Genomic DNA, 27,507 nt, shown 5'->3' on the forward strand with positions numbered 1-27,507 from the left:
TCTTTTTTTTCTGTTTTCTGTTCTGTTCAGTTGTACTTTAAGCATATTGTTTATATATGTTATAAACTTCCCAGAGTTGCCTTCAGCCAGATGGGTGATCTAAAAACTAACTAACTAACTAACTAACTAACTAACTAACTAACTAACTAACTAACTAACTAAATAAATAAATAAATAAATAAATAAATAAATAAATAAATAAATAAAGTCAGTATGGGAAAAGAGGGAAGGCAAACATTGTTCTGGTGCTAACCATACCTAACTATTTGGTCAGATTAAATGTTTATCACGGTAAGATTCAGTGAGTGCAGCTGGCATTACTCTAGTGTAGAGAGCCCCAAAATTAGCTAAAACGCATGAGCTAACAGGTTTTAACAGTGTGACCAAGTAAGACAGATGAAAAACTAGAAGTTGTAACATTTGATGTAATTATGGAGATATAGACTTGGTAATTTCAGGATCAAATCTCCAGGTATCTTTCTTTTATTGCCAGCTGATGTTCTTGTTACCTCAAGCTTCCTGCTCAGCACGGCCTCGTTCTCAGCCAGAAGCCGTCTTCGGTCTGCCTCCATCTTCTCTAGTAACTGGTTTCTGTGCTCCTCATAACTCTTTTTTTCTTGTTCAGCCCTCTCTTCAGCTTCAATTCTCATTTTCTCATGCAGCTCAGCTTCCCGTTTAGAGGCTTCAGCCCAGATTTTCTCCACTGGAAAAAAGAAATCATATGTCTAGATTCCCCTGTTTGTACTAGAAGCCATATTGTTCTTCCGCTGAGCAAACTACCCATCCATGCATCAAGATGTATACAGAAAAAGGAAGGGTGTGACCAGGAATTATGCCACAGTTTCACTGTATGGAATTGGCAGTTGCCTTTGTTATTATTTCAAACTTGAGGCTAACAGATTTCACTAAGGAATCTGGAGGTCATACGACTGGAATGCTTCTAGACCAGGAATGGACTAAATACTAAATGCAGGATTTTTTTTATTTGCATGTCTTGAAGGCCTCCCTCCAACCCAAAACCTTCTTGCCCAAAAAGCTCATTTTCTGCTCTGGGTACCTCCAAGAGCAGTACTTTTGAACTAAATCCCCTCCCCACAGCAGGAAACAACATGGTGTAATTTGCTGGTTGCTGTTTCAGCCAAAGTTTTAATTGTGCCAACCCTCTGCCTAAATTTTGGAGGGGTTCATCTTCTGCTTCTATTTGTTCTGCTTTCTTAGCTCCAGTACAGAAGTGAGCTGGACAAAAGTGATGGAATTCAGGAGGGTCAGCCGGAAGAAAAAGATGAGCTTGGGAGAAGAATTTAGGGAAGGGGCTTTATAGTAGATCATTGGCTCTAAATTGAGAGTAGGAAATCTGGTATCCTCCAAAAAAATTTGGACAACAACTCCTCTAAGCCCCAGCCAGCATACCAGCTGGTCAAAGATCCTCTGAGCTGTTAGCCAAAACATCTGCATTTGCCATAAATGGTCCAGGAAATATCTAATTTGCACACCGGGTAGGCCCAATCTAAGACCCAACATGGCTGTTCAAAAATCATCAATCATCCAGAATTGCTGTTTTTTTTTCTTTCTGCACTATTGGGGCATGTTGAGGTAAAATGGCTTGGATGTGGATATGAAGTAAACACTCCTGGCTCAGCAGAAAAGAAGGCTAAAAGTTCCCCTGTTTCAAACACACAGCACAGATGGGAAGATACGGAGGCTTCACCTTCAATTTCCTTCTGCTTGTCTGTGAGGATCTGATCCGCCTTCAGGATGGACTGGACTGTCATTTCCCTGGATTTCAGGAAGTCTTGGAGGGCCTTAGCAGCCTGGAGAAATGTGGTGGAGGTAGGAATAAGGAAAAGAGAAAATATTTTGTGGCATACCAAATGATGAGCATGACTGTGAAAAAATGATGTGAGACCCCATTGAGGTATGGCCAGTCAACCTGACTTCTCCTGGACCTACCCTTACCGAACTCCATTGCTTTAAGAAACTTTCTCTCAGTTCACCATTCTGAAGGAGGGCTGGGCTAAGAGAAAAGGGCTTCACAGGGCAGAAAGCCTTGACTCACCATTAAACCTTTCTTAGGCGCCAGCTCATAATGTTGTAGCTTTTCCTTCTGGTCCTCGAGGAACATCTGGTAGCCACCCGGCACTGAGTAGCTTCCATTGCTAATTTTCTCCTCCACAACCTGGAACAGGTCCATGAGCACAGCCTGACATCGATCTAAAGACACCTGCTCATTGTGAGAAATCAGCTCTTGAAGTTTGGATTGCATCTGGTTCTGTGACAATGAGGAGAAGACAGAGAGGCAAGGTCAGATGGAACGGATGGGCCCTGTGGATGGAGGTCCCATAGCTCCAGGACTTCCCAAACTGTTTCTTAAGGATTCTCTGATGGGGAATGAAGACAAATCTTTTGACAGCATAAAACTCATGGCTTAGTTTTAGGGCAGGTGGACCAGTGGATAGGGAAGCAATGGAATGACACTCATCCAAGCGGGACTATCAGCCATCACAAGCATGACAATAACACACCTGGGAGAAAAAGCAGACAATTTCCATTTCAGACTTCTGGAATAATCATACCCAAAAGGGAGTGCAGGAAGGAGCTTGTGTCTAGACACTAAGAGACCCAGAGGAGGGTTTCGGGTATCTTTGATACTCATGGCAAGATTTACATCTTTATGTGATAAATCTCCTCTCGGAGGCCCACTTTTGTCTATGGAATGAAAGGTCCACCATCTTGGTTTCCTCCAAACTGTCCTGTCAGCATTTCTGGCTACACTCCAAGAAGAGTGAAACTCAATCCGTTCCAACCCAATCCAGTCAAAGGTTAGAATATCCCTGCTACATATATAGGTCTTTGATATGTCAGTCACTCCCTAAATTAACCCAAGAATCAGCCTACCATTCCGTACAAAGAAGCCTCCGTTTTCAATGAACCAACTTGCTACCAACACAATCATCTAGGTAGGAATTGCCATTTGCTTCACCCTATGAGCCAAACTTTACATTATGGATAATTCATTAATGGAGGAGATATTTCCTCACATACTGTAAGCTTTCAGTATGTGAGCTTTGAAAGCTTTCAGTATGTGATCTCCTGCTTTGAAGGCTTTTGTAAGCGTTCAAAGCAAGAGGTTTTCTCACCTCACAAAATCTGCAAATTTCTTGCTTCATTTTGTGGTGGTCTTTTGGATCTAGTACACCAGGCTTCAACAGGAAGACTGATTTCTCAGATACACCAAAATCTTATCTCTGGAGTAATGAGGTCCTTTCAGTTCTAATCATGGGTATAATCATGGGTATCTAATAATGAACAGTTTGGCCTTAAATCTCATTCCCACCAATTAATTAATCTCTGTACCGCCAGTTTTTTTTGGTACTCGTGGTTGTCATCCTTGAAGGCGCGGGCCATGAACGATTTGAGGGCTTCCTTCTCGCACTGGCCATGGGCCTCCAGCACTTCATTGACCGTCTCCGTTGGCAGCTTCACGCGTTGCTTTATGGCAGCTTCATAGCATGTAATGGCATCCTGAACAGCAGCCGTGTTCTCAATCTGAGCCAAGACGGTCACGGCGTTCTCTATGCAGGGGACGGTCCCGCTAGCAATGGCGTCCACGTAGGTCTGTACTAGGTGTCCAAAAGCTGCAAAGAGGGAAGATGGCAAGCAGTACAGTCATGTTCCATCCACTTTTATTTATCTACCTTCTAGCCTTCCTCTCATTGAGGGTCTCAGACTGAATAATGGCTGCAGGGCAAAGTAAAATTATTTATAATATATAAATATTTACTGACCTCTTAGAACATTCTTTGGCCAACCGTGAGGTGTGGCCCCAAAGAAATGTCAAGGGGTCATGAGAATGCGATACTTCCGTAGAAAAAGGAATGTTTTTATCAGCTTATGGAGACATATACAGTTGACTGATGCAGCTTTTGTGAAAGGGAAAAAATATCCTTGTTCTCAATTATAATCGGAAATATTGTTTTTACTTTTAAATTACAAACTAGTGCTTTTTCTTAAGGTCGTAAAAAGGGAAGGCATAAGGATTCCTCATAAAACCAAAGGGGGACAGGATACCAAGAGGTTGAGGAACTGTTCTTTTAGAACATGCTTCCGTTGTGCTTCCTCCAGTACCTGAGCCACTGTATCAATATTTATAAGCATCAGTTACTAAAATGAGATTACCTGCCTAATCTCATTTGCTATCAATTGAATTTACACTGATTTACTACTTCAGAGATATTTTGAATAAGGAAAAAATGGCCTGCATTAATGTCAGTTTTCTTTACAACTCAAAGAGAGAAATGGTCAATCCTCTCATCAGCTGGAATGAAGCAGCAAATTTTAGAGTTCATAAGGACAGCAAATTGTTAATTAATTTGTTATCACATCTGTTTACTGTTGAGTGGAGCTTTATGTGTCTTGTGCCAAATTAACTGTGGTAGCTTTAAATCATATGTGCCTTGGTAGGACAGCGCCTTGCTTGATGCCCAGTACTGTCCCACCTCAGGAAACAAAACGTCTTGGCCTGACCTGAAGTCCAACAAGGGTAATCATCTCCATATTACAGATTGCCAGGGTGGAGAGTCTAAAACTAAGGAAATGAAACTTCCTTAAGGCCAGCTGTTTAGTTCATTCAGTCTTGGATTCAAGCTCTAAGCCTGATATTGGATTTCAGAATAGGTTGCTGCTATAAATTCTGGAAAATCTGAGCACAGAGAAGTAAACTAGCTTAGATAGGAGAAAATTGTGTTAATGTAGAAGCGGACATGTCAACCTTGTCTGTCAATTTAGTGATGTAGAATGAGGAAGAAAAAGCATATTCCTGCAGGTTGTTATTCCCTCCCCCACCCCCGGCAAGGTAGAGTTGTACTGCCTTCATTACAAATCTTGCCATAGTATCTCGGAGAAGCCCATCCTCCAGTCCTCCTTCCAGGACTTTTCACGAGCCAATCAACCCAACCTGTTGCTTCCACTCACATTTCCCAGTCACTCTGTGGCCCCCTTGGATAATTTTTGGCTGGGCATTGTTGTAAATGTATTGGCAGAACTTGTTCGACTGCTCCAAGAAGTCAGGGCACAGTTTTGATTCAGGCAGGTCCTCCAGGTCCTCTAAGTCTCGCGTTCCAGCAGGGCGGTCAAAGACAAAGCACTTGCGGCTGGGGAAGTACTGACGAATGCATTTCTTGGCAAGGTCAAGAGTCTCAGGGCTGTCTAGGGGAGAGAATCACAGCCAAGGTCAAGCCAACAAGCTTTAGAGGGATGCTGAATACCATCCTTTCCCCACCCCAGATGTAAGTTGCTATTTGAATTCCTACGTCATCCTGAAAGATGCAGAACACAGTGGTGCCCCGCATGACAATGATAATTTGTTCCATGAAAATAGCTGAGTAGCGAAATCATCGTCATGCGAAAACCGTTTCCCCATTGGAATTTATTGAAACCTGTTAATGTGTTCCAATGAGGAAAATACATCATCGTTCTGCAAAGTTCGCCCATAGGGAAACCATTTTTTGAGCGCCGATCAGCTGTACAAATGGCTGTCCCGAGAAGCATGGGTCCCAAAAACATAGGGAAGCTATTTTGCGAAGCCGCCAATCAGCTGTAAGAATGGCTGTCCTGCGAAGCATAGGTCCAAATCATCGTCAAGTGAAAATCGCCCATTGGAATCACTGTTTTGTGAATCGCTATAGCGATCGCAAAACCTCATCGTCATGCGCATTCATCATTTTACGAGGTCATCGTCTAGCGGGGCACCACTGTAAAGTTAGTCAGCTGGGGAAACATAATAAATAATGATGTTGAGAGTTCAATCTGTTTGAAGAATGCAGGTTGCAGCATAAACCCTAACATAAAAAAAGCGAAGGCATTTGGCCAAGGGGGAAAACTGAAGCCCAAGAGCCAATCCTGAAAGGGAGAAGATTAAGTGAAAGATATTCTACACTGGAGAAAGGCAAGGCGATGCCAAGTGGCTGCAACCACTGGAAGTGGTGTCCAACTTTCCCCATTCGAAGCTACCTGGTTTCCTCTTCAAGGCATTCTCCAGGTATTCGTCCTCAGTTATACGGCGTCCGTTCAGCTTGAGCTGTAGTGAAAAATCACGCACAGCCCAGATGAAAACTGGGAAGAACCTGAGGAAGTCACTCTCATCCTCTTCAGAGGTTTTCTTGGGTGAAGCTTTCACTTTGATGTGCTTAGTCAGCTCCGTCACATACCTGGGATTACGTTAAGGAAACTGAGACGGGGCAAGAATCCCGCAGGTGCCCTTCATTTTTCAGGAATATCCCATTTAGATATTCTGCCTCTGGGTCCCATCATCACCCTCACTAAAACCCTTAGAACAACTATCGCTTACTTAAAGAAACATTGCTTATGAATAAATGCAATTGTGGAAAAAACAAAGAGTCTGTTTCATTTGTTTTTTTGGTGATGTGACATCCCAAACAGCATAAAAGACAAGGTATTTCCTCTGTGCATGAAAGGAGACGTTTTTCTTTTTTTCTTTTGATTTTTCAAGTACATAACATATAAAACAGTAAAATACAACATTGTGAAGGAGAGACAAGGAGTGCGCCGTCCTCCACCAAAGAAATTACCAAGGAAGAGAAAGGATGCATAGAAGGGGTGTTAATTGAGATAGAACAGGCGGATGTGGTAGAGAGAAGGTCTACGGAGGTGTGTCTTGCTGACGAAGGGGGAGAGGAGGTGGACCTTATAATGTGGGAAGAGATAAAGGGGGGAGAAAGCGCGCGCGTTTTTAGTGTCTGGACAGACACAAATCCGGATAGGCTGGTGAACCGAGGGGTGCAGACTGAGCCCATGCTCGGAATAGGAGCTGTACCGGAAAACACCACGGGTTTTCCGAATTTAGCCACCGGAGGAGGACTGCTCCCAGATCCCTTTTTCCCTGGAGGGAGAGGAGTTAAGTACGAGCCCCTAGAATGGACTGTTACAGTCTATCCACGGAACTACCCTGGGGGAAGGAGAGTTATCCGTCCTGGGCCAGAATTTCAGCAGAAGCCCCTCGAGGGAGATTGGGCGGGGCACCCGTGCTGTGGCACGGTATGCGCAGTACGGAGTGCCCCCCTCCGGCCCATGACAGACCGGGAGCGGTTCGGACCGGCACCCTATTAGAAGGTTTGGAAGACCCGTTGTCTGTGCGCCCTAAGAAATATCGTTTATTACCTGAAGAATGTTTACAAGACCCTTTTGACTCTGATGCTTTAAGTTCACTTGTTAATAAACGCGGTTATGTTAAAGATGATGATGGACCTCCGAGTCTTTTTCCCGCCTTTACCACCAGTGCCTCCCCGGACACAGCGGAACTCCGTGACAAACATTTACCCAAAATAAAACTAAGCGCACTCTATCACCGAGACCAATATGGATGCTTCTGATATAATCGTCATTCATTTGAAAATCGGATTTTCTTTTCCTTTTTTTCTTCTTTTTTTGCTATCACACTGTAAATGCACCAGACTGTGGTCTTCACATACTCAAGAGTCACACAGGTGAATGACATTCCTTGGGAAGGATGATGAGGAAGAAAGTGTGTGGGAGGGCAATGAGGAGAATAAAATAATGCCGAGTTTTCTCTCTCCTCATTCCCTCCCCTTACATCACTGAACCACTACCACTGCCAGCCCAGGCTCTCTCTCTCTCTCTCTCTCTCTCTCTCTCTCTGTGTGTGTGTGTATGTGTGTGTGTGTGTGTGTGTGTGTGTGTGTGTGATATCTCCTGACAGCACTAGCAGCAGAGACCTTGGAGAGCAGCTGTGCACAGGCAAGCACATCCACCCAGCTACTGAGCAGGCAGCAGAGAATGCTACAGCATAGCGTACCAGTCCTGTATTCCTCTATAACCAGCATAGAAATTAAGAACAATTAAACCCACAGAGGAGTGCACATTGGGGAAACTGATTGCTAAGACAGCAATATAACACCTAAATTGGTGGAGGAGTTAAAATAACACATTCCTGAACAGAAAAACACAAACGCAGTAGTGGTGGGGGGAAAACAGGATCACGTGTGTATCACCTTTTAAAACACTGACTCTAATGAAGCAAAATCAATTCAAACACTGGTTCTCTTAGAAATGGAACCATGTTCTGAGTTGCCAGCAGCTACAGAGCGTGACACCCAGTGACACCCAGTGTGTGAAAGGAGAAGAATACAAGGTTGTAATTTGCCAACAACTGGATGCCTCAGCTGGCACATAAGGATACTGGAGTTTCTCCAAAGCGTATTGATCAATGGTGCCCATGCTGTTATAGACGAAGGTACTGCTGAGGAGAACGGACAAGGCAAACATCCATGCGTCATTCTGAGTATTGCTCTGGAGAAAGAGACACAGATAATTAACACACAGCTCTAGTACACTGAGACACTGGAACCAATGTGATGTACAGTAGCTAAGCTTGCATGCTGTTGCTAGGCCTCAGCCTATGTGTTGTAGCTAAATGTGAATTCTACACAGTGTAGCTAGGCTTCCACTACTAGATTCTGTGCTCAAGTGCTGTCTGTCAGTTACGGGTGTCATAAATATTCATAAAGTTTCTCATTCTCAGCATGTAATGTTACAATATTAGGCTTAAAGAATGTTAGAATATTCTCAGAAAATCTCAGTGAAAACTAACAGTGGTAATTCGACACATCAGGATATTAATGGAACATGCCGGAACATTTTTTTCTAAAAGTCACTGGAAACAAATTCTCCACAGTTTCACGTTCTTTTCTACGAACCATCTCCGGGGGGGGGGGGGGGGAATGTATGAATTGTACTAATTCTGCGGAGCTTGGCATTCTCTTCATAAGAAAAAAAGAGGTCACAAAAGTCTTAGAAATCTAGCAACATTTCCCATAAAAGCTTACGAGAGATCTCACTGTGAGGAACCAAGTATTCTTTTTTTTCCCCCTCAGTTCTGCTCTGGGAGCAAAAGGTTGTGAGATTCACATCCCTGTTCTTTGTTCCTGCTGTCTCATCAAGATGTGGCTCGCAAAAGCCTCCTGGCATGCCCCAAAGATTTAGGAGCCCCCCAAATAAATCTGGTTCCTCCTGAAACTAAAGGCATGAGGGACTCTACTCTTCTTGGTATCGGCCACCTGCCTCGACAGCTTACCTTCTCCACATCCCCCAGCCCTTCTGTGTCCAACAGTACCAGGGTATGGTCAGACATTCTGGGGTGAGGAAGACACCACATCCAGATGCCCATGGTGTTTGCTTGAATCGTAGCACCTAGAGAGAAGCCTTTTTAGGCAACACAGAAGATAAGTTCAAAGTTCAAGTATGCAGGATCAGCTTTAGGAAGTTTATGAAAGGATTCACTTCCCACTCTCTATGTGGTGATCTTTCTGACTCCTAAAATGAGGTCAAAACTTTTGCACTTTGCTTAAAAGAGGAAGCTATATCAGATGTAGCTCACTCTGGTGGTTCAGGGAATTTTCAGGGGCCACACAGAGTGTCCAAAATTGCAAAAAAATGGGAAGTGACAGGAAATGTACTTCCAGTTTTTAAAAAAGACGTTTTAGCCTGCTAACAAGTTTGTGTGTGTGTGTGTGTGTGTGTGTGTGTGTGTGTGTGTGTGTGTGTGTGTGTGTGTGTGTGTGTGTGTGTGTGTGTGTGTGTGTGTGTGTGTGTGTGTGTGTGTGTGTGTGTGTGTGTGTGTGTGTGTGTGTGTGTGTGCATATGGCCTATTTAAAAGATGGATAAAAGATGTGAAAAAAAGCAAGATTAAAGGAAAGATTCTAGGAATTACAGTTCAACTTTTTTTGCACTGAAAATGAGGGTGTCAGGGAGGGTTTCTCAGAAGGGTTCTTTGGGGGAAGGCACATCGCCCAGGGAGCTACTAGCCCGTGCCTCATTCAGGTATGTAAAGATGCCCAATCACTCAGCCGCAGACTTGATGCAGAGCATGGTCATGGTGAGAACTCAGACTAGGGTGTGCCAGTGGCAGGAGCATCTGGATATGCTTCAGGTGCACTTTTTGAGACAGGAGGAGAAGGAGAAATAAGAGGAAAGGTGTCAGAAGAAACCCCAACATCAGGCTGTTTCTGCCAGATCATATTTTGGACCACATTCAGGCCCTCTGCTCCTGCCTTAGGGCAGGCAGGTGCCTAAAACCAAAAAGGAGCTTGATGCACTTTCCAAAAATGCCCTTGTTTCAACCCAACAAGATCTGAGCAGGAGGGGAAACAATAGACCAAGTGTGGTTCAAAGAATTAGCTCCTTCCACATCTCCTCAGAAACACACACAACACAGCAAACTCTCACCTTTCATCTTTCCGGCCAGTTTGTTCATAAGGTAAGACTTGCCGGTCCGGTATAGTCCCACAATGGCCACCACCACCACGGGCTGCTGGATGTTCTGAAGGATCTCCAGGGCTTCCGAGTTGACTTGTAGCTTCTCATTGGGATTGTTCTCTATCAGGCACACGGGGGCTTCCATCGTGCTTGGTGAAGAATGCCAGGGGGAGCCTAGTGAGGAAGTGGAATCAAATCCACACTGAACTAAAACCATTAGTTGCTAAAAGTCCTACAAACACTGTACTTATTTCTCTCTCTCTCTCTCTCTCTCTCTTTTGTCAAGATGTATAAAGAGGGTGTCTCTGAGCAGTATATGTATGTGAAGGTTCTATAGCCTTTGCATTGGGTTTTTCTTTTACTAACATGCTGAGACTATGACCAGTCCTTTGGAAATTCTCACGTTATCCAATAGTTGTAGAACTATAGTGACCTATTCATGAGGGATCTCCTCTCTGATCCTCAACAGCCTTGCTCAGCCCTTGCAAACTCAAGGGGTAGCTTTTTTGTGTGGGGGGGTTCCCCCTTTTTTGTGGGGGGGTTTCCCCTTTTTTTTTCCCTGTTTTTTTTACTCCTCTCCTTTTCTAGGAAAATGTTTATTGGTCCTTGACTTCCAGTATCCGAATGCAGTTGTTCTTGTGGCTGGGGGGCTGAACCCACCAGTCCCCCCCCCGCGCCCCGGTTTTAAGCACTACCTTCCCAATTCCCTACTGTTTGCTCCATGACTTATCCAATAAATTAAAAACAAGGAAGGAAAGACTTAACCCTTCCTCTGCCAGTGAATTCCCATTCACTTCTCCAAGATCTAAGCCCCATAGGGGGTTGGAGTCAAGTTCAACAGCCTGACCATGGGGCAATCCGCTTACCTGCTGGAGGATGGACAGACAGACGAGATGTCTTTGAAGCTGCGTGGGTGAGGTCCCACAAACTGGCCTTTTTTCTTTGTCCTCCTGGTCAACTTCTTGGGCGTTTTGGTCAAGCCCCGTCTGATAGAGGATGCTGAGAAGAGCGGACGGATCGCGTAATCCCCGCTCAGCCAAGTGCGGGCTTTATAACGCAAACGAAGGGAAATTCAGCTCTCTCTGTGATGAAGGAGAAACGGTATCTCCGTAGCCCTGCTCAACATCTGCTCGAGAGGGAGCGTCCTTCTCCCCTTCATAAAGGGACCTCCCGCAGCATCCTCATCGCCAAGAGCCAATGGCAACGCCTTCCCATCGGAAGCCAAACATGTGGGACACGAAAGGAAAAGCGAAAGCACCCGATTGCCTGCAAGGCGAGGCAGAGAGGAGAAAGTCATCATCTTCTTCTTCTCAGCTGTCCCCCAAAAAAGAGGAGGGGCGGGGGAAGCCGCTGCTGGGAAATCACCTTTTCCAGGAAAGAGGAAATTATGCGCTCTTGGGACCAAGACAGTCAACAGGAGAAGAGGATTTCCGGACCATCCCAATTTGGTGCCTTCTCGTTTTCTAAGCAAATATGCTGAGCTTGCATTTAACGCCAAAGGCTTCACGGTAATCCTAGCAACTAAAAAGCATTCGCAGAGGAGAAGAGCAAGGGAGGCTCACCGGGTTGAAGATCCAAGATCAGATTGTTGTCGTCGTCATTAAGTCATGTCTGACTCTTCATGACCCCATGGACCAGAGCACGCCAGGCCCTCCTGTCTTCTACTACCTCCCAGAGTCAGGTCAAAGTCATGATGGTGGCTTCAGTGACACTGTCCATCCATCTTGTCTTCTGCCGTCCCCTTCTCCTCTTGCCTCCACACTTTCCCAACATCAGAATCTTTTCCAGGGAGTCTTCTCTTCTCAGATCAGATTAGCGCCCCTTTTCACAAACTGGGCAAGCGGAGCACATTGTCTCCGAGGATCTCCTGAAGGCTGGAGGGGATGATGGGGGCCACCCAAGCTTCCTTAGTAAGAGAGTTCCACGATGCGGTGGTGGCACCGGGAAAGGCCCGCTCCCCTGCACGGTTCTCACTTCTTGGCTGGGCTGCTAATTTTATTCTTTGGACCTTGAAGAAACCTTACTCCAGCACATTTTTCTCAACTCCACTTCTACTGCCGACGCTCCCCACCCCACATCCTTGTCTGCAACTTCACAGCACAGAGCAACAAGCTCTGCCTTGCCAAAGAAAAATTTCAAAGGGTGCTGGTTCAGATGAATGGTTTAGAAGATATGTAGAGAGGGACGTGGTGGCACTGTGGGCTAAACCACAGAAGCCTCTGTGCTGCAGGGTCAGAAGACCAGCAGTCATAAGATCAAATCCAGGCAATGGAGTGAGCTCCCATCACTTGCCCCAGCTCCTGCCAACATAGTGGCTCGAAAGCATGCAAATGCAAGTAGATAAATAGGGACCACCTCGGTGGGAAGGTAACAGCATTCCGTGTCTAAGTCGCACTGGCCACGTTATCATAGAAGATTGTCTTCGGACAAAACGGTGGCTCTATGGCTTGGAAACGGGGATGATCACTGCCCGCTAGAGTTGGACACGACTGGACTAAATGTCAAGGGGAACCTTTACCTTTTACCTTAGATATTTAAACAGTGTATAGATTTTTGAAGAGATAACGAAGACACCAAGACGCAGAAAATAGTTATGAGTAACCCATGCAACACGATGTTTAACAAGCACCAACGGAACCTAGATTGATTGAAATATTAATAAAATGTTTAAAAAAGAGAGAGAGAGCTTAGACCCAATCTGTTTGGAGCTTTATAGGTTAAAAACAGCACTGGAGTGGGATCGGCAGCCAACTGGAGCTTGTTTGTGCAAAATGCAGGAGGATGATAGGTATAAAAAGTGTCTTTGAAGGGGTGTGTTGTGTGGGTGACATCCAGCAGACCAGGTTTTCCTCCGCCCTTCTTGGCAACGTCTGTGATGTTTGGATGAGAGAGACACAGAAAGCGAAAACCGAAAGCAACCATTTTTCCTGCAAAGCTGAAGAGAGAGGAGAAATTAATCTTGTCCTGGCAAAAAGCCCAACGCCTGGCGATGGCCAGTAAATTTCAACAGCTCCTTTCACTTCTCTCCCCCTAAAAATACCCTGCTGGGAAATCAGCTCAGCTCTGAGCAGAATCCACTGTTGAAACCAAGGGCATGGCCAGCCGGGCGGAGGAATCTGAGTGACCTGGTTTGTCCCAGAAAGGCTGTAGCATAAAACCCAACATGACAAAGAGGGAAGGCACCTGGCCAAAAGGGTCAACTGAAGCCCCAGAGCCAATCCTGAAAGGGAGACAATTAAGCGACAGGTACTCTGCACTGGAGGTAGGCGAGGGGATGCCAAATGGCCGCAACCATTGACACTGGTGTCTCACTTTCCCCGTTTGATACTATCTGGTTTCCTCTTCAATGCAATCAGCAGGTGCTCATCCTCAGTCATACAGGGTACAAGGTGACTTGACAACACAAAGCAACAACCCGACATCACCAAAGTAAGCATTTCAAAAGCTGGTGCTTCCTGTGATGACTTTCACACACACACACACACCAGTTTTTACAAGTATATTGTTTCTAATATTGCCTTTTTTGTAGCTCTGAAGGTGGTGTGATTTCTGAGATCCGCAACGGCTTTATAGTATTGTGTAAACTTTCTTGATATTGTTCCCAAAGCCCCAATGACTACGGGGACCAATGAAGTGTGTTTCTTCTAGAAGTGAGATGTTTCGATTGCCAGGTTGCTGTACTTTGTTAGTTTTTGCAATTCTTTATCTTCAGCTTTGGCATCCCCTGAAATTAAAATGTCAATGATGCAGACATTTCTTTGTTCTTTGACTACTACGTCTGGCGTGTTAAGTTCAAAGTGTCTGTCCATTTGGATCTGGAAATCCCATTATAATTATTCAAAAACACCAGGCACAGTCAATCAAAATTATAAACTTATTGACTGGTATTATTTAACAGATAAAAGTTTTAACCAAAAACCATGATTAATTGCTATTGTTATTTATTCATTCTTCTACCCAAAGATCTCATGTCGTGTGGGCCACTGCTACCCAGCTTATCCTGGATTCGTTCTTAACCTGCTCCTTTTTGGATCCCTGTCGGGGACTACTGCTCTTTGCTGACTTGTTTGCTTGTTTTTTTTAGTGCAGGTAGGATCTTTCTGGTTTGGTCTGATTCCAGCATGTGTGATTATGAGGACTGAAGCAAAGGGGCTGGCTTAAGCTGCCTGCCTAAGCTGCTTCAGTGTTTTGGGAACATGAAAGCTTCCTCCCACCACCCCATGATGAGCTGTAGAGCCTAGGTCCCCAACCTTTGTTACTCGGATGTTTTTGAACTGCAACTCCCAGAAATCCCAGCCAGCACAGTTGGTGGTGAAGGCTTCTGGGAGTTGCAGTCCACAAGTCCTGAGTAAGCCAAAGTTGAGAACCAGTGCTCTAGAGCACTGGTTCTTAACCTTTGTTACTCAGATGTTTTTGGGAGTTGCAGTTCAAAAATACCTGAGTAACAAAGGTTAAGAACCACTGCTCTAGAGCACTCAGAACAATTATTTTTTAATTGAAAACTTCCTTTCCTTCCCCAGAGGAAAAGGGGACAAGGAGGGGGATTTTTGGTTGTGTTGTCATTTCCCCCCTTTTTCTTTACCTTTAAAGGGAGGAAGGGTCCTTGCATGTAAATGTGATCAGAGATGTTGACACCTAAACCTCTCCCTTAAGAGACCTACAGAATTATGTAGACCTCCAGGGAAATATTAGAAGCCTCTGTTTTTCACAGCTGGCATTTATTTCAGAAGGGTTGATCCCAGTGAGACCAAGAGGAATATTTTGCACCGTGTACCATTCTCTCTCCTTCTGAATGTCCTTTCATTTGATTTTCCCCAAGGGATAAACTGAATGTCCAAAAAGTCTCTACTTCAATTCCTTTTATTGAACAGGCACGTACAAACAGATGTGTATTCTGCTGTTATCAATTATCCAAAAAATGTAACTATAAGACTGTAAGAAAATGCGATATAAATAGGGCTGATTCTGCTTCCACAATAGCAAACAAGATTGGTCATGCCTTCTCCTCTCTTCCAATGAGTTCAACATGGTGTATATATTGCTCCTCCCACTTCTTTGCTTTATTCTCACAGGAACCCTGTTAGGTAGGCCAGGCTCAGAGAGAATGACTGGCCCAAGAACACCCATTGACTAAGAGAATACCGAAACTTGGTCTCCCAAATCCAGCACTCAAGACACAACACCACCCTGGAGCTTCAGTTCAAGAGCGACAGTCAGAGAACTATGCGTGTAAAAAGGCAGAAAGTTTCAAAAACGCCTCTGTCCCGACACGTAGGAATGCCCAGGACTGAAATGTCTTCATGGCCAAGCAGACACTGGAAGCTTGATGTGCTCCCACATCTAAATCATATAAATTGTCTGTACACTTGAAGATACCTATGTCTATAGACAACCTAGAGGTCCCTTATCTCTTTACCTTGCTTTTTTCTAATTTTGTTCATTTAACATTAAAAGGTGGACATTTCTGAAAAATGTGTACAGATGTACCACAAAGATAGGCTAACAGCTAGTTTTATTATCCCCGACACAACCATAGATTCCCAATCATCACCCCTGCTCCAGATGGACAGGCCTAAATTCAGGACCAGATTTTCGATCCATTCATCCGTCTCCCAGAGATGCTGTTTTCAAAGGATCACACATGGGCTTGACGCTTGCTCAGATATCTGAGATCGCAGGTTTTGAATTTCACCCTGAAGCCTTGAGTATTCGCGGTGAAAACCTTCTTCTTGAACCCGTCTCTGCTCCTGGTTGGGAAGGAGGGAGTGAAGGGTGGACATAGGTGACAAATTTGGACAGATGAGAACAGACCTTTATGTCTCCGGGGCCCCCCCCCATTGTATCCTGTGAGTCGTTGGGACAAGGAAATACTCCAGGAAGTGAAAGCCCCTACTCTTACTCAGCCAACAGAGTTTCTTGAGATGATGGCATCACACACAGGGCTGTGATAACCTGAAGGAAGTATACATAAGCCTTCCCACCTCTCTTCTTCCTCAAAAAAGCCAGGAACCCAACTATACTTCAAAAGGATTTTTAAGCTTTTTTCCTCTCTATAGCACAGATTTCCACAACCAGCCAAGTAATGCAGAATGCAAGTCCGCCATTCTCAATGTTTTAAATGTTCTGAATGTTTTATGCAAATATATTTTCATGTTTCAATGGTACTGTTTATTTATATTTTCTTTTTTTTTCTGTTTTCTGTTCTGTTCAGTGGTACTTTAAGCATATTGTTTATATATGTTATAAACTTCCCAGAGTTGCCTTCAGCCAGATGGGGGATCTAAAAACTAACTAACTAACTAACTAACTAACTAACTAACTAACTAACTAACTAAATAAATAAATAAATAAATAAATAAATAAATAAATAAATAAATAAAGTCAGTATGGGAAAAGAGGGAAGGCAAACATTGTTCTGGTGCTAACCATACCTAACTATTTGGTCAGATTAAATGTTTATCACAGTAAGATTCAGTGAGTGCAGCTGGCATTACTCTAGTGTAGAGAGCCCCAAAATTAGCTAAAACGCATGAGCTAACAGGTTTTAACAGTGTGACCAAGTAAGACAGATGAAAAACTAGAAGTGGTAACATTTGATGTAATTATGGAGATATAGACTTGGTAATTTCAGGATCAAATCTCCAGGTATCTTTCTTTTATTGCCAGCTGATGTTCTTGTTACCTCAAGCTTCCTGCTCAGCACGGCCTCGTTCTCAGCCAGAAGCCGTCTTCGGTCTGCCTCCATCTTCTCCAGCAACTGGTTTTTGTGCTCCTCATAACTCTGTTTTTCTTGTTCAGCCCTCTCTTCAGCTTCAATTCTCATTTTCTCATGCAGCTCAGCTTCCCGTTTAGAGGCTTCAGCCTGGATTTTTTCCACTAGACAAAGGAAATTATCCATCTAGATTCCCCTGTTTGTACTAGAAGCCATATTGTTCTTCCCCTGAGCAAACTACCCATCCATGCATCAAGATGTATACAGAAAAAGCAAGGGTGTGACCAGGAATGATGCCATAGTTTCACTGTATGGAATTGGCAGTTGCCTTTGTTATTACTTCAAACTTGGGACTAACAAGATTTCACTAAGGAATCTGGAGGTCATACAACTGGAATGCTTCTAGACCAGGAATGGACTAAATACTAAATGCAGGATTTGTTTAAGGGCATGTCTTGAAGGTCTCCCTCCAACCGAAAGCATTATTGCCCAAAAAGCTCATTCTCTGCTCTGGGTACCTCCAAGAGCAGTACTTTTGAACTAAATCCCCTCCCCACAGCAGGAAACAACATGGTGTAATTTGCTGGTTGCTGTTTCAGCCAAAGTTTTAATTGTGCCAACCCTCTGCCTAAATTTTGGAGGGGTTCATCTTCTGCTTCTATTTGTTCTGCGTTCTTAGCTCCAGTACAGAAGTGAGCTGGACAAAAGTGATGGAATTCAGGAGGGTCAGCCGGAAGAAAAAGATGAGCTTGGGAGAAGAATTTAGGGAAGCGGCTTTATAGTAGATCATTGGCTCTAAATTGAGAGTAGGAAATCTGGTATCCTCCAAAAAAATTTGGACAACAACTCCTCTAAGCCCCAGCCAGCATACCAGCTGGTCAAAGATCCTGTGAGCTGTTAGCCAAAACATCTGCAATTGCCATAAATAGCCCAGGAAATATCTAATTTGCACACTGGGTAGGCCCAATCTAAGACCCACCATGGCTGTTCAAAAATCATCAATCATCCAGAATTGCTGTTTTTTCTTTCTGCACTATTGGGGCACGTTGAGGTAAAATGGCTTGGATGTGGATATGAAGTAAACACTCCTGGCTCAGCAGAAAAGAAGGCTAAAAGTTCCCCTGTTTCAAACACACAGCACAGATGGGAAGATACGGAGGCTTCACCTTCAATTTCCTTCTGCTTGTCTGTGAGGATCTGATCCGCCTTCAGGATGGACTGGACTGTCATTTCCCTGGATTTCAGGAAGTCTTGGAGGGCCTTAGCAGCCTGGAGAAATGTGGTGGAGGTAGGAATAAGGAAAAGAGAAAATATTTTGTGGCATACCAAATGATGAGCATGACTGTGAAAAAATGATGTGAGACCCCATTGAGGTATGGCCAGTCAACCTGACTTCTCCTGGACTTACCCTTACCGAACTCCATTGCTTTAAGAAACTTTCTCTCAGTTCACCATTCTGAAGGAGGGCTGGGCTTAGAGAAAAGGGCTTCACAGGGCAGAAAGCCTTGACTCACCATTAAACCTTTCTTAGGCGCCCGCTCATAATGTTGTAGTTTTTCCTTCTGCTCCTCCAGAAACATCTGGTAGCCACCCGGCACTGAGTAGCTTCCATTGCTAATCCTCTCCTCCACAAACCGGAACAGGGCCATAAGCAAAGCCTGACATCGATCTAAAGACACCTGCTCATTGTGAGAAATCAGCTCTTGAAGTTTGGATTTCATCTGGTTCTGTGACAATGAAGAGAAAACAGAGAGGCAAGTTCAGATGGAACGGATGGGCCCTGTGGACAGTGGTCCCGTAGGCCCTGCTCCAGGACTTCCCAAACTTGGAGGCTTCTTAGGTAAAGGTAAAGGTTCCCCTTGACAATTTTGTTCGACTCTAGGAGGCGGTGCTCATCCCCGTTTCCAAGCCATAGAGCCAGCGTTTGTTGGAAGGCAATCTTCCGTGGTCACATGGCCAGTGCGACTTAGACACAGAACGCTGTTACCTTCCCGCCGAAGTGGTCCCTATTTATCTACTTGCATTTGCATGCTTTCGAACCACTAGGTTGGCGGGAGCTGGGATAAGCAACGGACGCTCACTCCGTTGCGCGGATTTGATCTTATGACTGCTTGGTCTTCTGACCCTGCAGCACAGGCTTCTGCGGTTTAGCCCGCAGCGCCACCACATCCCTTTTAGATTCTCTAATGGGGAATGAAGACAAAATCTTTTGACAGCATAAACTCATGGGTTAGTTTTAGGGCAGGTGGACCAGTGGAAAAGGGAAGCAATGGAATGACACTCTTCCAAGCAGGACCATCAGCCATCACAAGCATGACAATAACACACCTGGGAGAAAAGCAGACAATTTCCATTTCAGACTTCTGGAATAATCATACCCAAAAGGGAGTGCAGGAAGGAGCTTGTGTCTAGAGCAGTGGTTCTTAACCTTTGTTACTCAGATGTTTTTGAACTGCAACTCCCAGAAACCCCAGCCAGCACAGTTTGTGGTGAAGGCTTCTGGGAGTTGCAGTCCAAAACTCCTGAGTAACCCAAGGTTAAGAACCAGTGGTCTAGACACTAAGAGACCCAGAGGAGAGTTTGGGGGTATCTTTGATACTCATGGCAAGAATTACATCTTTATGCGATGAATCTCCTCCTGGAGCCCCTGAATCTATTGAATCCTAAGTACAAGGTGGTGTTTTGTTAACCAGCTATCAGTTCAGAACAGGGAATATGTGGAAAGCCTGGTGGCTTTGGGGGGATGGGAATGGACCTCTTGGTTGCTGCCCTGGATTAGTGTCCTTTTCAAAGTGACCTACCCATAAAACAAGTTGTTCTCTTGGTCAAAATTCTAAGCCCTGATCTTTGAGAAACACAAAGATTTTTAGCTGCAGTCTTCCCAGGAACAATTATCATAGGGAGCTGACTGGGCTTTTTACGCTGGCACAATTAGGCCTAGCATTTGGAAGAGGTATATAAATCCTCTCAGGCAGTAGCACCATGTAGGGGGAGAAAGTGGTGTGCTCGTGCACTAAAGGACTTCCCATGACCTATGGGGTCAAAAGAGTCAACAACCAGTTTTTGTCCATGGAAGGAGAGGTCCGCCATCTTGGTTTCCTCCAAACTGTCTTGGTTTCCTCCAAACTGTCTTGTCAGCATTTCTGGCTACACTGCAAGAAGAGTGAAAATCAATCCATTCCAACCCAATCCAGTCAAAAGTTAGTGTATCCCTGCTACATATGTCTTTGATATGTCAGTCACCCCCTAAATTAACCCAAGAATCAGCCTACTGTTCCGTACAAAGAAGCCTCTATTTTCAATGATCCAACTTGCTATCAACACAACCATCCAAATAGGAATTCACATTTGCTTCACTCTATGAGCCAGACTTCACATTATGGATAATTCATGAATGGAGGAGATATTTCCTTACAAACTGAAAGCTTTTGTAAGCTTTCAAAGCAGGAGGTTTTCTCACCTCACGAAATTATGAAAATTTCTTGCTTCACTCTGTGGTGTTCTTTTGGACCTAGTACACCAGGCTTCGTCAGGAAGACTGATTTCCAGATACACCCAAATCAGATACACTCTGGATCATGGGCTATCCATGGGCTCTAATCATGGGCTCTAATCATGGGCTCTAATCATGGGCTATCCATAATGAACAGTTTGGCCTTCAGTCTCATTCCCACCAATTAATTAATCTCTGTACCGCCAGGTTTTTTTGGTACTCGTGGTTGTCATCCTTGAAGGCGCGGGCCATGAACAATTTGAGGGCTTCCTTCTCGCAGTGGCCGTGGGCCTCCAGCACCTCATTGACCGTCTCCGTGGGCAGCTGCACACGTTGCTTTATGGCAGCTTCATAGCACATAATGGCGTCCTGAACCGCAGCTGTGTTCTCAATCTGGGCCAAGACGGTCACGGCGTTCTCTATGCAGGGGACGGTCCCGCTAGCAATGGCGTCCACGTAGGTCTGTACTAGGTGTCCCAAAGCTGCAAAGAGGGAGGATGGCAAGCAGAAAAATCATGTTTCATCCACTTTTACTTATCTACTTTCTAGCCTCCCTTCTCATTGAGGGTCTCAGATTGAATAATGGCTGCGGGGTAAAGTAAAATGTGTTGTAACATATAAATACCTACTGACCTCTTCGAAAAAATTTTTGGCTAACCGTGAGGTGTGGCCCCAAAGAAATGTCAAGGGGTCATGAGAATGCGATACTTCCATAGAGAAAGGAATGGTTTTATCAGCTTATGGACACATATACAGTTGGTGGAGGCAGCTTTTGTGAAAGGGAAAAAAATCCTTATTCTCAATTATAATTGGAAATATTGTTTTTACTTTTAAATTTCAAACTAGTGATTTTTCTTAAGGTGGTAAAAAGGGAAACCTTAAGAATTCCTCATAAATCGAAAGGGGGACAGGATGCCAAAAGGTTGAGGAACTGTTCTTTTAGAACATGCTTCCGTTGTGCTTCCTCGAATGCCCGAGCCACTGTATCAATATTTATTACTATAAGCATCAGTTACTAAAATAAGAGGTCAGTATCTTATTTGCCTCTGGACGTGGTGGCGCTGTGGGCTAAACCGCAGAAGCCTGTGCTGCAGGGTCAGAAGACCAAGCAGTCATAAGATCGAATCCACGCGACGGAGTGAGCTCCCGTCGCTTATCCCAGCTCCCGCCAACCTAGCGGTTCGAAAGCATGCAAATGTGAGTAGATAAATAGGTACCATCTCGGTGGGAAGGTAAACAGCGTTCCGTGTCTAAATCACACTGGCCATGTGACCACGGGAAGATTGTCTTCAGACAAACGCTGGCTCTATGGCTTGAAGAGCGGGATGAGCGCCGCCCCCTAGAGTCGGACACGACTGGACAAAAATTGTCAAGGGGAACCTTTACCTTTACCTTTTTATCTTATTTGCCTAATCTCATATGCTAACAATTGAATTTACAGTGATTTTTACTAGTTCAGAGATATTTTGAATAAGGTAAAAAAATGGCCTGCAGTGATGTGTGTTTTCTTTACAACAACTCCATTAAACAGAGACATGGTCAATCTGCTCATCAGCTGGAATGAAGCAGCGGATTTTAGAGTTCATAAGAAGGACAGCAAATTGTTAATTAATTTGTTATCACATCTGTTTACTGTTGAGTGGAGCTTTATGTTTCTTGTGCCAAATTAACTGTGGTAGCTTTAAATCATATGTGCCTTGGTAGGACAGCGCCTTGCTTGATGCCCAGTACTGTCCCACCTCAGGAAACGTCTTGGCCTGACCTGAAGTCCAACAAGGGTAATCATCTCCATATTACAGATTGCCAGGGTGGAGAGTCTAGAACTAAGGAAATGAAACTTCCTTAAGGCCAGCTGTTTAGTTCATTCAGTCTTGGATTCAAGCTCTAAGCCTGATATTGGATTTCAGAATAGGGGAAGCCAAGGCTGCTGGTATAAATTCTGGCAAATCTGGGCACAGAGAAGTAAACTAGCTTAAATAGGAGGAAATTGTGCGAATGTAGAAGCCGATGTGTCAACATTGTCAATTTAGTGATGATGAATGAGAAAGAAAAAGCATATCCCTGCAGATGGTTATTCCCTCCCCCACACCCCGCCCAGGCAAGGTGGAGTTGTACTGCCTTCATTACAAATCTTGCCATAGTATCTTGGAGAAGCCCATCCTCCAGTCCTCCTTTCAGGACTTTTCACGAGCCAATCAACCCAACCTGTTGCTTCCACTCACATTTCCCAGTCACTCTGTGGCCTCCTTGGATCATTTTTGGCTGGGCATTGTTGTGAATGTATTTGCAGAACTTGTCCACCTGCTCCAAGAAGTCAGGGCACAGTTTTGATTCAGGCAGGTCCTCCAGGTCCTCTAAGTCTCGCGTTCCAGCCGGGCGGTCAAAGACGAAGCACTTGCGGCTGGGGAAATATTGCCGAATGCATTTCTTGGCAAGGTCAAGAGTCTCAGGGCTCTCTAGGGGAGAGAATCACAGACAAGGTCAAGCTGACAAGGTTTACAGGGATGTTCAATACCATCCTTTCCCCACCCCAGATGTAAGTTGTATTTGAATTCCTACGTCATCCTGAAAGATGCAGAATACAGTGGTGCCCTGCATGACAATGATAATTCGTTCCGTGAAAATCGCTGTTTAGCAAAATCATCGTCATTCAAAAACCGTTTCCCCATTAGAATACATTGAAACCCGTTTAATACGTTCCAATGGGGAAAATACATTGTCGTCCTGCAAAGATCACCTATAGGGAAGCCATTTTGTGAGCGCTTATCAGCTGTAAGAATAGCTGTCCCGAAAACATAGGAAGCCATTTTGCGAAGCCGCCGATCAGCTGTAAAAATCGTCGGCTTGCGAAAAACGGTCCGCGAAGCATGGACCAAATAGTCAAGTGAAAATCGGCCATTGGAATCACTATTTTGCGAATTACTATAGCGATCAAAAAATATCATCGTCGTGCGGATTCGTCGTTTTACGAGGTCATCGTCTAGCAGGACACCACTGTAAAGTTAATCAGCTGGGGAAACATAATAAATAATGATGCTGAGAGTTCAATCTGTTTGAAGAATGCCGGTTGCAGCATCAACCCTAATATAACAAAGAGTGAAGGTCTTTGGCCAAGGGGGGAAACTGAAGCCCAAGAGCCAATCCTGAAAGGGAGAAGATTAAGTGAAAGATATTCTACACTGGAGAAAGGCAAGGCAATGCCAAGTGGCTGCAACCACTGGAAGTGGTGTCCAACTTTCCCCATTCAAAGCTACCTGGTTTCCTCTTCAAGGCATTCTCCAGGTATTCGTCCTCAGTTATACGGCGTCCGTTCAGCTTGAGCTGTAGTGAAAAATCACGCACAGCCCAGATGAAAACTGGGAAGAACCTGAGGAAGTCACTCTCATCCTCTTCAGAGGTTTTCTTGGGTGAAGCTTTCACTTTGATGTGCTTGGTCAGCTCTGTCACATACCTGGGATTACGTTAAGGAAACTGAGACCGGGGCAAGAATCTCGCAAGTGCCCTTCATTTTTCAGGAACATCCCATTTAAATATTCTGCCTCTGGGTCTCATCATCACCCTCGCTAAAACCCTTAGAACAACTCTCGCTTACTTAAAGAAACATTGCTTATGAATAAATGCAATTGTGGAAAAAACAAAGAGTCCATTTCACTTGTTTTTTTTGGTGATGTGACATCTCAAGCAGCATAAGAGACAAGGTATTTCCTCTGTGCATGAGAGAAGGAGATCTTTTTCTTTTAATTTTTCTTAATTTTTCAAATACATAATAAATAAAACAGTAAAATACTGTACAACATTCAACATTTACCCAAAATAAAAAATAAAACTAAGAGCGCTCTATCACCAAGACCAATACGGATGCTTCTGATATTATTATCATCATTCATTTGAAAATCATATTTTCCTTTCCTTTTTTTCTTTTTTGCTATCACACTGTAAATGGACCAGACTGTGGTCTTCACATACTCAAGAGTCACACAGGCCAGTGGCATTCCTTGGAAAGGATGGTGAGGAAGAAGTGGTGTGGGAGGACAACGAGGAGAATAAAATAGTGCTGAGTTTTCTCTCTCCTCAATCCCCCCCGCAACATCACTGAACCTCTACCAGCCCAGGCTCCCTCTCTGTCTCTATTCTCTATTCTCTATTCTCTCTCTCTCTCTCTCTCTCTCTCTCTCTCTCTCTCTCTGTGTGTGTGTGTGTGTGTGTGTGTGTGTGTGTGAGAGAGAGAGAGAGAGAGAGAGAGAGAGAGATTTCCTGACAGCAGTAGCAGAGAGACCTTAGAGAGCAGCTGTGCACAGGCAAGCACATCCACCCAGCTACTGAGCAGGCAGCAGAGAATGCTACAGCATAGCGTACCAGTCCTGTATTCCTATATAACCAGCATAGAAATTAAGAGCAATTAAGCCTGACGGAGGAGTGCACATTGGGCAAATTGATTGATAAGACAGCGATATAACACCTCCATTGGTGGAGGAGTTAAAATAACACATTCCTGAACAGAAAAACACACAGTAGTGGTGGGGGAAAACAGGATCATGTGTGTGTCACCTTTTAAAACATTGACTCTAATGAAGCTAAGTTCAATTCAAACACTGGTTCTCTTAGAAATGGAACCATGTTCTGAGTTGCCAGCAGCTACAGAGCATGCTCCCCAGTGACACCCAGTGTGTGAAAGGAGAAGAATACAAGGTTGTAATTTGCCAACAACTGGATGCCTCAGCTGGCACATAAGGATACTGGAGTTTCTCCAAAGCGTATTGATTGATGGTGCCCACGCTATTATAGACGAAGGTACTGCTGAGGAGAATGGACAAAGCAAATATCCATGCGTCATTCTGAGTATTGCTCTGGAGAGAGAGAGAGAGAGAGAGAGACGCAGGTAATTAACACACAGCTCTAGTATACTGAGACACTGGAACCCGTGTGATGTAGCTAAGCTTGCATGCTGTTGCTAGGCCTCAGCCTATGCGTTGTAGCTAAATGTCAATTCTACACAGTGTAGCTAGGCTGTCAGTTACGGGTGTCATAAATATTCATAAAAGTTCTCATTCTCAGCACGTAATGTTACAATATTCGGCTTAAAGACTCTTAGAATATTCTCAGAAACTCAATGAAAACTAACTGTGGTAATTCAACACATCAGGATATGAATGGAACATGCTGGAACACTTTTTTTCTAAAAGTTACTGCAGACAAATTCTCCACAGCTTCACGGTTTTATATATAAAAAATGTTCCAGCATGTTCCATTCATATCTTGATGTGTCATATATATGAATTGTACTAATTCTGCAGAGCTTGGCATTTGTCCTGCCCTTCATAAGAAAAGAAAGAAAGGTCACAAAAGTCTTAGAAATCTAGCAACATTTCCCATAAAATATTTCAGGAAACAAAAAATCTCAGAGAGATCTCATTGTGAGGAACCAAGTATTCTTTTTTTTTCCCATCAGCTCTGCTCTGGCAGCAAAAGTTTATAAGATTCATATCCCTGTTCATTGTTCCTGCTGTCTCATCAAGATGTGGCTTGCAAAAGCCTCCTGGCACGCCCCAAAGATTTAGGAGCCCCCCAAATAAATCTGGTTCCACCTGATACTAAAGGCTTGAGGGACTCTACTCTTCTTGGTATTGGCCACCTGCCTCGACAGCTTACCTTCTCCACATCCCCCAGCCCTTCTGTGTCCAACAGTACAAGAGTATGGTCACGCATTATGGGGTGGGGAAGGCACCACATCCAGATGCCCATGGTGTTTGCTTGAATCGTAGCACCTAGAGAGAAGCCTTTTTAGGCAACACAGAAGATAAGTTCAATGTTCAAGTATGCAGGATCAGCTTAAGGAAGTTTATGAAAGGATTCACTTCCCACTCTCTATGTGGTAATCCTTCTGACTCCTAAAATGAGGTCAAAACTTTTGCGCTTTGCTTAAAAGAGGAAGCTATATCGGACGTCGCTCACTCTGACGGTTCAGGGTGTCTTCAGGGGTCACAAGGAGTGTCCAAAATTGCAAAAGATGGAAGTGACGGGAAATCTACTTCCAGTTTTTAAAAAAAGGCGTTTTGGCCTGCTAACGAGTGTGTCTCTCTGTGTGTGTGTTTTTGTGTGTGTGTGTGTGTTTGTGTGTGTGTGTGTGTGTGTGTGTGTGTGTGTGTGTGTGCATATAGCCTATTTAAAAGATGGATAAAAGAGGTCAAAAGAACAAGATTAAAAGAAAGCTTCTTGGGATTAAAATTCAACTTTTTTGCAGTGAAAAAGAGGGTGTCAGGGAGGGTTTCTCAGAAGGGTTCTTTAGGGGAAGGCACATCACCCAGGGGCCTACTAGCCCGTGCCTCATTCAGGTATGTAAAGATGCCCAATCACTCAGCCGCAGACTCGATGCAGAGCATGGTCGCGCCGAGAACTTCAGACTAGGGTGTGCTAGTGTCAGGAGCATCTGGATACAGTTCAAGTGCTCCTTTGAGACAGGAGGAAAAGGAGAAATAAGAGGAAAGGTGTCAGAAGAAACCCAAACATAAGGCTGTTTCTGCCAGATCATATTTTGGACCACATTCAGGCCCTCTGCTCCTGCCTTAAGAGCGGGCAGGTGTCTAAAACCAAAAGTAAGCCTGATGCACTTTCCAAAAATGCCCTGGATTCATCCCAAAAAGATCTGAGCAGGAGGGGAAACAATAGACCAAGTGCGGTCCAAAGAATTAGATCCTTCCATTTCTTCTCAGAAACACACACAACAAAGCAAACTCTCACCTTTCATCTTTCCGGCCAGTTTGTTCATGAGATAAGACTTGCCGGTCCGGTATAGTCCCACAATGGCCACCACCACCACGGGCTGCTGGATGTTCTGAAGGATCTCCAGGGCTTCCAGGTTGACTTGTAGCTTCTCATTGGGATTGTTCTCTATCAGGCACACGGGGGCTTCCATCATGCTTGGTGAAGAATACCAGGGGGAGCCTAGTGAGGAAGTGGAATCAAATCCACACTGAATTAAAACTGTTAGTTGTTAAAAGTCCTACAAATATTT

At 44.3% G+C, this 27,507-nt stretch overlaps 2 protein-coding genes across 3 annotated transcripts in view; both read right to left on the reverse strand.

Annotated features, from left to right (window-relative positions):
* LOC144584340 (guanylate-binding protein 3-like) overlaps nucleotides 1-27,507 on the reverse strand; it is a 29,407-nt gene that overhangs the window by 1,127 nt on the left and 773 nt on the right. Inside the window, exons 1-10 of one of the 2 annotated variants that reach the window (XM_078380326.1) lie at nucleotides 11,157-11,538; nucleotides 10,261-10,464; nucleotides 9,110-9,237; nucleotides 8,216-8,325; nucleotides 6,010-6,206; nucleotides 4,972-5,205; nucleotides 3,355-3,635; nucleotides 2,057-2,269; nucleotides 1,709-1,811; nucleotides 510-703 (exon numbers count right to left, since the gene is read on the reverse strand). In XM_078380326.1, coding sequence (XP_078236452.1) covers nucleotides 510-703; nucleotides 1,709-1,811; nucleotides 2,057-2,269; nucleotides 3,355-3,635; nucleotides 4,972-5,205; nucleotides 6,010-6,206; nucleotides 8,216-8,325; nucleotides 9,110-9,237; nucleotides 10,261-10,435 — 1,635 coding nt within the window. In that variant the 5' untranslated portion in view covers nucleotides 10,436-10,464; nucleotides 11,157-11,538. Of the gene's footprint in view, nucleotides 1-509; nucleotides 704-1,708; nucleotides 1,812-2,056; nucleotides 2,270-3,354; nucleotides 3,636-4,971; nucleotides 5,206-6,009; nucleotides 6,207-8,215; nucleotides 8,326-9,109; nucleotides 9,238-10,260; nucleotides 10,465-11,156; nucleotides 11,539-27,507 lie in introns of those variants that run through there. The other variant, XM_078380327.1, reaches the window with a different exon arrangement.
* LOC110086766 (guanylate-binding protein 3) lies at nucleotides 15,135-27,448 on the reverse strand. Its single transcript, XM_072980105.2, has 10 exons — nucleotides 27,234-27,448; nucleotides 26,145-26,272; nucleotides 25,233-25,342; nucleotides 23,750-23,946; nucleotides 22,718-22,951; nucleotides 20,697-20,977; nucleotides 18,517-18,729; nucleotides 18,169-18,271; nucleotides 16,973-17,166; nucleotides 15,135-16,037 (listed from the first exon to the last, which is right to left on the reverse strand). Exons 1-10 carry the CDS (start codon nucleotides 27,409-27,411, stop codon nucleotides 15,918-15,920), a joined length of 1,758 nt encoding a protein of 585 aa, XP_072836206.2. The 5' UTR covers nucleotides 27,412-27,448; the 3' UTR covers nucleotides 15,135-15,917.

Source organism: Pogona vitticeps, chromosome 9 (genome assembly GCF_051106095.1).
Source record: "Pogona vitticeps strain Pit_001003342236 chromosome 9, PviZW2.1, whole genome shotgun sequence".
NCBI lineage: Eukaryota > Metazoa > Chordata > Lepidosauria > Squamata > Agamidae > Pogona > Pogona vitticeps.